The sequence below is a fragment of the Microcaecilia unicolor genome, chromosome 10, assembly GCF_901765095.1.
Source record: "Microcaecilia unicolor chromosome 10, aMicUni1.1, whole genome shotgun sequence".
Taxonomy (NCBI): Eukaryota; Metazoa; Chordata; class Amphibia; order Gymnophiona; family Siphonopidae; genus Microcaecilia; species Microcaecilia unicolor.
In genome coordinates this window covers 173924358-173936127 of record NC_044040.1, presented here as the reverse complement: position 1 = coordinate 173936127, position 11770 = coordinate 173924358, and the positions used below count along the sequence as shown (strand labels likewise).

Genomic DNA, 11770 nt, shown 5'->3' with positions numbered 1-11770 from the left:
TCTGGTTATTGGGCCACATGGCATCCAAGTTTGTGACGACCATGACACCTCTGCACATGAGAACTGCCCAGTGGACCCTAGCTTTCTCAGTGGACCCAAGTCACGGGGAATCTGAAAGGTGTCATCCGAGTGTCCCCAGAGCTAGCTCGCTCCCTGTTGTGGTGGACCATTTGATCCAGTTTGACTCTGGGACTTCATGCCAAATTCCTCAGCCGCAAAAAATGCTGACGATGGATGCATCTTGCCTGGGGTGGGGAGCTCATAAGTACATAAGTACATAAGTAATGCCATACTGGGAAAAGACCAAGGGTCCATCGAGCCCAGCATCCTGTCCACGACAGCGGCCAATCCAGGCCAAGGGCACCTGGCAAGCTTCCCAAACATACAAACATTCTATACATGTTATTCCTGGAATTTTGGATTTTTCCAAGTCCGTTTAGTAGCGGTCTATGGACTTGTCCTTTAGGAAACCGTCCAACCCCTTTTTAAACTCTGCTAAGCTAACCGCCTTCACCACTTTCTCCGGCAACGAATTCCAGAGTTTAATTACACGTTGGGTGAAGAAAAATTTTCTCCGATTTGTTTTAAATTTACTACACTGTAGTTTCATCGCATGCCCCCTAGTCCTAGTATTTTTGGAAAGCGTGAACAGAAGCTTCACATCCACCTGTTCCACTCCACTCATTATTTTATATACCTCTATCATGTCTCCCCTCAGCCGTCTCTTCTCCAAGCTGTATAGCCCTAGCCTCCTTAGTCTTTCTTCATAGGGAAGTCATCCCATCCCCGCTATCATTTTAGTCGCCCTTCGCTGCACCTTTTCCAATTCTACTATATCTTTCTTGAGATGCGGCGACCAGAATTGAACACAATACTGAAGGTGCGGTCGCACCATGGAGCGATACAACAGCATTATAACATCCTCACACCTGTTTTCCATACCTTTCCTAATAATACCCAACATTCTATTCGCTTTCTTAGCCGCAGCAGCACACTGAGCAGAAGGTTTTAGTGTGTTATCGACGACGACACCCAGATCCCTTTCTTGGTCCGTAACTCCTAACGTGGAACCTTGCATGACGTAGCTATAATTCGGGTTCTTTTTTCCCACATGCATCACCTTGCACTTGCTCACATTAAACATCATCTGCCATTTAGCCGCCCAGTCTCCCAGTCTCGTAAGGTCCTCTTGTAATTTTTCACAATCCTGTCGTGATTTAACGACTTTGAATAACTTTGTGTCATCAGCAAATTTAATTACCTCGCTAGTTACTCCCATCTCTAAATCATTTATAAATATATTAAAAAGCAGCGGTCCTAGCACGGACCCCTGAGGAACCCCACTAACTACCCTTCTCCATTGTGAATACTGCCCATTTAACCCCACTCTCTGTTTCCTATCCTTCAACCAGTTTTTAATCCACAATAGGACATTTCCTCCTATCCCATGACCCTCCAATTTCCTCTGTAGCCTTTCATGAGGTACCTTGTCAAACGCCTTTTGAAAATCCAGATACACAATATCAACCGACTCCCCTTTGTCCACATGTTTGTTCACTCCTTGAAAGAATTGAAGTAAATTGGTCAGGCAAGATTTCCCCACACAAAAGCCATGCTGACTTGGTCTCAGTAATCCATGTCCTTGGATGTGCTCTGTAATTTTGTTTTTAATAATAGCCTCTACCATTTTCCCAGGCACCGACGTCAGACGTCTATAATTTCCCGGATCTCCCCTGGAGCCTTTTTTAAAAATGGGCGTTACATTGGCCACCCTCCAATCTTCCGGTACCACGCTCGATTTTAAGGATAAGTTGCATATCACTAGCAGTAGCTCCGCAAGCTCGTTTTTCAGTTCTATCAGTACTCTAGGATGAATACCATCCGGTCCAGGAGATTTGCTACTCTTCAGTTTGCCGAACTGCCCCATTACGTCCTCCAGGTTTACCGTGAAGTCAGTAAGTTTCTCCGACTCGTCCGCTTGAAATACCATTTCAGACACCGGTAACCCACCCAAATCTTCCTCGGTGAAGACCGAAGCAAAGAATTCATTCAGTCTCTCCGCTACGTCTTTGTCTTCCTTGATCGCCCCTTTTACCCCTCGGTCATCCAGCGGCCCAACCGATTCTTTTGCCGGCTTCCTGCTTTTAATATACCGAAAAATTTTTTTACTGTTTTTTTGCCTCTAATGCTATCTTTTTTTCATACTCCCTCTTGGCCTTCTTAATCTGCGCCTTGCATTTGCTTTGACACTCCTTATGCTGTTTCTTGTTATTTTCAGATGGTTCCTTCTTCCATTTTCTGAAGGCGTTTCTTTTAGCCCTAATAGCTTCCTTCACCTCACTTTTCAACCAGGCCGGGTGTCTTTTGGACTTCCGTCTTTCTTTTCTAATTTGCGGAATATGTATGGCCTGGGCCTCCAGGATGGTATTTTTGAACAGCGTCCACGCCTGTTGTACAGTTTTTACTCTCTCAGTTGCCCCCCTAAGTTTTTTTTTTACCGTTCTTCTCATTTTATCATAGTCTCCTTTTTTAAAGTTAAACGCTAACGTATTTGACTTTCTGTGTACAGTTACTTCAAGGTCGATGTCAAAACTGATCATATTATGGTCACTGTTATCAAGCGGCCCCAGTACCATAACGTCCCTCACCAGATCATGCGCTCCACACTCAAGGTCCTTGGTCTGCACAGGAAACATCACCTGGAGCTTCGGGCTATTTGGAATATGCTAAAGGCTTTCAGAGATTGGCTGTCTCACCAAATTGTATTCATTCAAACAGTGAATCAGGTTGTGATGTATTACACCAACAAGTGGGGGGGGCAGCGGATCACACCCTCTGTATCAGGAGGTCATTCGGTTGTGATGTTGGGATGTCTGGCATGGTATGCTCCTCCACACCACTTTTCCGACGGGCAGAAACAACGGCCTGGCAGGTTCATGCGGCCGCACAAGTGGTCTCTCAACATGGGCATTGCCCGGGAGATCTTCTGAGCATGGATCTTTTTTCCACTCAGATCAATCACAAAGTCCCTCAGTTTTGTTTATGTTTAAACGGTTTTTATTGACATTGCAGCAACATAAACATTGTCATACAGGCTCTGCATATAACGTCCATCCAACCTCGATCTAACTATACAACAATTGCTAACTAACATGCAGCATTTGTGAATTTTATTTCAACATTTATTACCCCATCAAGATGTACCTATCCTCCCCCCGCCCTCTCCCGTACCCTTCCTTATCCCCCCCCCCCCCCCTTTACCCCAGACCTGGAAAACCATTCAGTAACAGCCCGTGGAGTTCACCCTGCATTTAAAAGTAAACTACGACCTCTATGGCTTAGACTTTGCAGATAAGGGCCCCAGACAGCCAAAAATGTGACTCTCTTTTTCTGTGAGAACCTGGATTCTCCAGCCTCCCAAGACACCAGCTGATGTAACTGGTTTCTCCAGTGCCAGTATGCCGGAGGATCCTTCACTGTCCAGTACTGTAAGATACATTTCCTGGCCAATAAGCTCATCTTACGGAGCATTAATGTTTCAAATCAATTCTGCCCTCTAAAGGACCCCGGAATGTCTAAAATCAATTGTTCAGCTGTGAAGCCCAGCAATTTAATGGGTCAAAAAAAATAGAATGTTAGGCATATATATAATATATATGGAATATATATATATAATGGAATAGGGAATAAAACAGAGAATATATATAAGTCCATCATATATATAATATATAGATAGATATATAGATATATAATTCCATATATAATGGAATAGGGAATAAAACAGAGAATATCATAATGCCTCTGTATAAATCTGTAGTTTGACCACACCTTAAGTACTGCAAGCCTTTCTGGTCATTACATCTCCAAGAAAAGATATAGTGAAGTTGGAAAAGGTACAGAGAAGAGCCACAAGTAGTAGAAAAGATGTAATGGCTCACTATCAAGCTCATTTTCAAAGCACTTAGCCTCCCAAAGTTCCATAGAAACCTATGGAACTTAGCCTCCCAAAGTGCTTTGAAAATATGCCTCTTTATGAAAAAATTCTAAACAGTAAATAAGAAGTGGTTATTTACCTTTTTAAATTGTTTAATGAACAGTTCTTTAGTCTACCACTAACTAGTAGTAGCTTTTTAAAACTGGAGAAATTTTGTTTTAACTTAACATACAGTTAAGCTGTGGAATTTATTGCCAGAAGACGTGGTCAAGACATTTAGCCTACTTGGATTTGAAAAAGGTTTGATAAAATTTCTGGAGGAAAAATCCATAAGCAGTTATTAACCAGGTAGGCCAGTACTTATGCCATGGAGTGAGCAACAACAGATCTGCAAGGTACTTTGGTAACCAAGACTGGTCACTGTTGGAGACAAGATGCTAAGTTCAGTGGAGTCTTGGTTTGACCCTGCATTATATATCTTACGATCTTTAGTGGAGCAATAGAGAGAGAATCTTTGCCATCAGGTGAGGCCTTGTGATTCTGATCTCAAGTTATCTGTACACTCTCGTACACTCTTGTGTATTTTTTTGTATCCAGAGGTAGTTCTCCCAATTTTCTGATTTGAACTCTACTTCTCAAGGTCTGTATCCTCTTATTGGCTGGAAGATTGGTGAAGAACTTGTCTGTTTAGCTGAAGGCAATGCATCAGACACTGGCACTGCTATAAAGTGGGCTCAGGACCTGAGTAAGTAAACTCTAAACTAACAATTTTCATATTGCATTAAACAAATAATTCACAGCACAACAAAAAAAAAAAGTTTCGTGTGCTACTGGGCAAAAACCATTTGTTCTATACTAAATTCAGTGTGCGTATTCCAAATCCAAAGTCAGAATTGTTGTAACATGTCAGGAAATTTTGTTATGCATAAGTTTGCCCAAATGAATTAAGCACTTGGAAAACATTGAATAGTTTTTTACAGAATGAGTTTTACTCCAACAATTACCTGATCTACATCAAAGTTTTCGTAGTAAACAGTATATGAAAATGTAATAGAATAACAAAATTTCAAAAAAGTCTCGTATTCCAGTTTAAAAGTCTTACTTCAGCAAGGTCCAGTACTGTTAAAAGTGCTTCAGGCATTTGCTTTTGCGTTTGTGACCGGTCATACTTTCCCGTTGCAAAAATTATGTTGGGATTCCAGCGGCCTTGATATCTGTTCTCCATTGTAGAAATGTCTTTATGGAACCTCTCTCCATGTTCGTCACTTATGTGTCCCAAATCGGGTGGGAAAAAGTCAAGATGGGAATGTAAGAAATGCATTTTCAATGACATTCGGCAGCCAAGTTGTTCATATGCTTTAAGCATGTTGTCTACTAGTTCAGCATAGTTTTCAGCTTGTCTGTTCTCAAGGAAGTTCTGCACTACTAGCACAAATTCATCCCAAGCTGCAAGTTCCAGAGGGTTGAGTTTTGTTCTGAATGTGTCATCATGCATTGGTTTGTTGATTTGCGGGGCCAATAAAAATTCCGGCCTTTATTTTAGCCTCAGTTTTCAGTGTGCTAAACATCGCCTTCAAATACTGGAAACCATTTCCATCATGATCAAGTGCAATTACAAAATTTTTTTATTAAACCAAGTTTAATGTGAAGTGGATCGACTAGTGATTTGTGTTGTACATTGTACCGACCAACTGTGTGTTCGACTCTGAAAGGCCACTGTCTCATTTTGTAATGATTTTTGTCATCACGACTGTTCCATATGCACAAGAAACACATATGCTTCGTGTACCCTAACTGTAGGCCAAGCAGCAGTGCTACCACTTTCAGGTCAGCACAAATATTCCATTTATGTTCAGAGTATTTGATCATTTTCAAAATTAACTCCATAGAAGCATTGGGTCTCTTTCATTCCAACCCCATGAGCCAATGGAACAGATGGTTTTTCGTTACCATTGTGCAACAAGACAGCTTTCAAACTCGTTTTGCTAGAGTCTGTGAATAGCCTCCATTCATCGGGAACATGTATACCATCTAACTCCATCATAAGACCATTTACATCAGTACAGAAACAGACATCGCTTTCCATTGCATAGTATGCAGCTAACTTGGTGTGTCGATGACGAAAGTGTGAAGTTTTGATGCTTCGTTTTAGCAAATTCCATTCCCGAAGTCTAGAAGCTAGCAGTTCTGACTCTTCTTTAGATAATGACAGATCTCTTACCAGATCATCTAAATCTGATTGGCTCAGCAAGTGCGGCTAACCCTCCAGTTGTTCTGGATCAGGAAGTACATCATGCCAATCAACATCTTCTTCATCAGGATCAGAAGCGTCAGTTTCAATTGCCGTTCCTGCTGCAGGAGGGGCAGGCACTGGATTCTCTACATTATGTGGTACTGGTTTTAGAGCAGACTCACAGTCAGGATACACAATTTGTGACTTGTTTCTCTTTGAATATCCAGCGATTTTAGTCATGTAAAAAATATCTGTCTGAATGGTGACTTTTCTGCTCACGCCAAACCATTGGCACTGCAAAAGCCATTCCTTTCCTTTTACCATTCAACCACTGCGTTAGCCCAGAGTAACACACAGTGCAACAAACATCAGGTGCCCAGCTTTTATCTTGATCTCCAATTTGACAGTCAAAGTAATACCTGTAAGCAAGGCGCACTCGCTTTGTCAGATTCTTGCGCTGATCAGTGTATTTGCCACATATGTAGCAGAAATTGTCCGGATCATTAAAACATTTGCGTCTATCCATCTTGCCTTATATACTTACTGCTGACATCAGCCAATAGACCTGTCTGAGCACGTCTGGGCATGTCCGTTGGTATTATAAGTGAATAGGCTTTGCATGTATAACTTAAAATCTAGACATGTCAGGCAAATTCGGAGTTCATATTTGGAATCGGCGGGTTCAATTTAGTATAAATCACATGTTTTTCTCTCAGTAGCAAAATCATTGTTGCGTAGCTTTGTATTTGTAAGTTATCATTAATAAGCAATTGAAAGTCAGAACTTGTAAATATTTGACCCTGTGTCTATTCCTTCCTTGCAATTTCTCCATACAAGAAGAAGAAAAATGGATGTGCAGCTTTAGAAGAGACGTTTAGCAGTGTTGCATGGAAAATTCAGGTTTAACTTTGGTTGAAGCAACAGTGTTTACTTGAATTCAACCTAATTTGAATAAAGTTCTCTCACTCTGCCATTTCTCAGAACTACTAATATGGAGTGAAGGAGTAGCCTAAAGGCTAGTGCAGTGGGCTAAAATCCTGAAGAACTGAGTTTGCTTCCCACTGCAGCTCCTTGTGACTCTGAGCAAGTCACCTAATCCTCTACAAAAGCACCTTTAAAGCACCTTTGATTGTGAGCCTCCTAGGGACAGCGAAAAGTACCGGTATATAATAAATACAGTGGTATGTACTTCTAGTAACGCTATAGAAATGATTAGTAATAATGTTCTTAAATGTAATTTGATCCTTCATTTCTCTGAGAATACAAACAGGCCAGTTATATTCTCACATGTGGGTGAAGTCATCTGACAGAGCCCGGTGCGGATGTTGCCTAGCGTTTATTAGTTAAAGGAAGTTCTAGCAGCGTCTCACTACATATGCGTGGGTGCCTTCCTGCCCGACGTGTGAGCGCAGGGCCATCAGTCAAGTGTAGCCCTTTCTAGGGGAAGTGGGGAGGGTATGTGTGAATATTTGGGCCTTCTGTTCTCTGAGAACACCTGCTAAAGGTGAGTAACTTTGCTTTCTTTGAAGACAAGCAGACCAGTTGTATTCTCACATGTGGGAATCCCCAGCTACCAGTCTTGCTGAAAACAACAATGCTATGGCAATAGGGACTCGAAACTTTGAGGCCTTGAAGTCAATTAATCTGAAAGTATTTACAAACTGGTCGTGAAGGTGCAGCCTGGAACAGAACAGAAAACTGGGCCTATGAGGATGGAGTTGGATTCTAGATATCAAACAAATTCTGCAGGACTGTCTAATTGAACCAGCTGTCTCGGGTATCCTGCTCAAGGCAGTAGTGAGATGTAAATGCGGACTGAAGACCACGTTGCAACTTTGCAAATCTCCTCGATGGAGGCTGATCTTGAGTAGGCTACCAACATAGCCATGGCTGTGACATGACCCTCAAGAGTCAGCCCAACCTGCGCATAAGTGAATGAAATACAATCCTCTAACCAACTGGAAATAGTGCATTGGGAGAGTGGTAAGATGGTGACCTGAAGTTCGTATGCCCAACGGCCCAGCTGCCCTCTGAAGTTTTGTCGTCTTTATGTAAATTTCCTCTCTGCAATTGCACTTACCTTAACTGAGAGAAAGGGGACAACCGGCGGTCAGCCACTGATGGCCAGCGTTTTGTCCCCTGAGCAGCAAGTACGGGACCGCTGCGCGATGAACTGCCCACATATGAAAGGGTTGGCAAGTCCTTTGATTAGCGCCGGCAAAGGAGCGTCGATGCTCTTGGACCTGGAAAAAACAACTCCATCGCTCCCGAATTATTCAACCACCATGTCCAAAGGAGTGGTGGAGTGAGTTAGCGGCATATGCTGAAACGGAGGACGTTTATAGCAGAACCCGAATTGGCGGAACCACTCCTAAACACCTAAGAGAAATCAACTTGGAGATTTTGGCTCCCATGGAGGATACATTGAATACTATCTGGAAGGCTCTTCGGGACCTAACAGCGGTAGTAAATAACTTTGTTTCAGATATAATCTCATTAGAGTTACATGGACAATTTAACTGAACCCTTTGAGAGTGAAAAATTGATAAAACAAATGAAGTTCTACATGAGCAAGAAGTGGTTATGATCTTGAAAATGATAATAGACCAGAAACTTTGAATAATAAAATGAATATTATTATAGATGATTAATATCGAGATTGTTTGTTTTTCCCAGAGTTCCAGGTATGACTCCTAAAGTTTTCCTCAGAAATATTTCCTTAATTATTACTTTAAAAGGAGTGAAGCCTGTGAAAACTGGGATTACTTTAATCAGTGGGATTTGAATTAGAGGCTTAAGTAAAAGAAAAGCTACGAGAATGGTATGAGAATTGCGTTCCAAGACGTATGAAGAGAGACTTGCTGACCTGAACATGTATACCCTGGAGGAAAGGAGGAACAGGGGTGATATGATACAGATGTTCAATATTTGAAAGGTATTAATCTGCAAACAAATCCTTTCCGGAGATGGGAAGGCGGGTAGAACGAGAGGACATGAAATGAGATTGAAGGGGGGCAGACTCAGGAAAGATGTCAGGAAGTATATTTTCACAGAGAGGGTGGTGGATGCTTGGAATGCCCTCCGTGGGAGGTGGTGGAGATGAAAACGGTAACGGAATTCAAACATGCGTGGGATATACATAAAGGAATCCTGTGCAGAAGGAATGGATCCTCAGAAGCTTAGCTGAAATTGGGTGGCAGAGCAGATGGGGGGAAGAGGGTTGGTGGTTGGGAGGCGAGGATAGTGGAGGCAGACTTATACGGTCTGTGCTAGAGCCGGTGATGGGAGGCGGGACTTGTGGTTGGGAGGCGGGGAATTCCTGCTGGGCAGACTTATAAGGTCTGTGCCCTGAAAAGACAGGTACAAATCAAGGTAAGGTATACACATATGAATTTATCTTGTTGGGCAGACTGGATGGACCATGCAGGTCTTTTTCTGCCGTCATCTACTATGTTACTATGTGATGTATTGTTAAATAACTTCTGGGTTTTTTTTTTTTTTTTTAATAATCATATTTATTGTTTTCTAAACACAGTGTTTACAAGCAACACCTCATGCTATAACCATGTATGTTAACACTTCACCATTCAACATTCCAAATTTTCCTCTCCCCCTCCCACAGTTCAAGCGTTTAAACTTTTGCTCCTAGCAACTGGTTGTCAGGGTGTCCCAGTAGGGGGGACCAAATTTTGCAGAATAGGTCTCCTGCCTCTGATAACCTTCTGGTTTTTAAAAGAGAGAGAATGTAATCAGATGTATTATTACTAACTAAAAACTGGACAATAAGTATGTTTTCAATGAAATGAATTGACTATACACTGTATTGGGCTTGAAGAAGCCAACCAGATGATCAATGTGGAATAATGAATTAGATGTGTAATATCTGGGGATAATCAAGTTAATACCACGTTTTCTTTTTTCTGTTTACTGTTTAATTGATCTCCTTGTCTTGTTGCACTCTTCCTATTTAGTGGTCTAAGGAAGAGAATAGAATTACCTGATTGAAATAATTCCTATATATTATTTTCTCTGTATTTCTGGCAAGTTGTTTTATCGCTTGTAAAAATTTAAATGGATATAAATAAAAAAATTAAAAAAAAAAGGAAATTGTGCATTTGCCCATGGCCACTCTCATCCTGTTTGGATCAAAAGAAACCAAGCTGGGCGAACTATATAATCTTTAATCCATTCCAGATAAAAGGCTAAGGAGCTGTTAATTTCCAGTGGTATTTTAGTAGAGCCTTTTCTAAAATGCATTTATGAATGCATATGTATGTATTGGCTACATGCAAAGGGAAGAAACCATTTTACATTTATCAATGTTCTAAATATTTACACGTCTAAGTGTTGGCACTGCACATATGAAAGGGCATTTCTGAACGTAGACATTTCCATGCAGACACTTGGGTGTATTTCGCCATTTTGGAAATTACTGGAGGATGTGCTATTGGGGAGAATGGTGAGAAAGGACCCTAATAGCTTTTTGTTGGTGATGGTTCCAGGGTGTATGTTAGTAAAAATGGGGTTAACAGCTACTAGGTCTGAGCAAGTTGGAAATGCACAGAACCTCCTTCATTGGCCCAATGGAGGAATAGGTTGGCTAATGAAAAAATTAACAGTCCTGTGCAATGATAGATTTATATGTTTTTTGAAGAAGATTGGGGAAAGTTACATGCCTATTTGAACTGTGAGGGATAGTTAGGGGTGTAAAGTGGGCCACAGAGGGTGGGGGGGGTGGCTAGATAGAAACAATTTATAGATATGGGGTAATAAATAGAAATAAAACAGGATAAGAAAAAGAAATGATGATAGTGCAATAAAAAAGGTATTCTCGTTTCTCTTTTTATTTATTACCTTTAAAAGTGGACTAACATGGCTACCTATTGTATCCATGGGTAAAGGGGTAAGAGGTGATTTTCCAGGGATAAGGGGGCATTGGGTAGGGGTGAACATGGGAGGGGGAAGAATGGTTAGGGGTGGAGTTAATCAGATTAATAGGGGAATGCAGGAGTACAGATGTGAGCAATCAAGGAAGTTGATCGTATGTATTATTAAATGCTGTTGCTTCTGGGTGGAAATAAGGATGTTACAAGGTAAATGTAGATTGTTAATAAATAAATGTAAAAAGTAAGGCAAATGGGCTTCAACTAGTGTATAAAATCTATCTGCAATCTTATGCATCTCAGTATGGAGAATGTTCCACCAATGGTGGGATGGGGGGGGGGGGGGGGGGGGGGGGTCCACACTAAAAGTGTCTTCATTTAAAATTGACTGTAACTTCATATTTTTTTTAAAGTTTGAGAGTTGCTTTTCAAGTGTCCTGCATAGGCACTTCTTATTACACTCATGCCAGAATATTCCCAGGGCTATAGTGCTCTAAATTAAGTTGTGTGCACCCCTCCATGGGGATAAACGCTTTCCTGTCTGATTTAGCTAGAAAGAGCCTTGAAGATCTTCAGATTGCCTTCTGAACTTCTGTGAGAAGCTTATTGTGAAGGTTCTGGGACTGTATGACCCCATATTTTAGAGGACTATCAGCTAAAAGGGATTAAATGTAAAGATATGTATATAAATTTGAAGCTGAACAGCCTATGCACTAATTA

At 41.3% G+C, this 11770-nt stretch overlaps 1 protein-coding gene across 1 annotated transcript in view; it reads left to right on the top strand.

Annotated features, from left to right (window-relative positions):
* GK5 (glycerol kinase 5) overlaps window positions 1-11770 on the top strand; it is a 98035-nt gene that overhangs the window by 63248 nt on the left and 23017 nt on the right. Inside the window, exon 11 of the mRNA XM_030215806.1 lies at window positions 4575-4679. Coding sequence (XP_030071666.1) covers window positions 4575-4679 — 105 coding nt within the window. The remainder of the gene's footprint in view (window positions 1-4574; window positions 4680-11770) is intronic.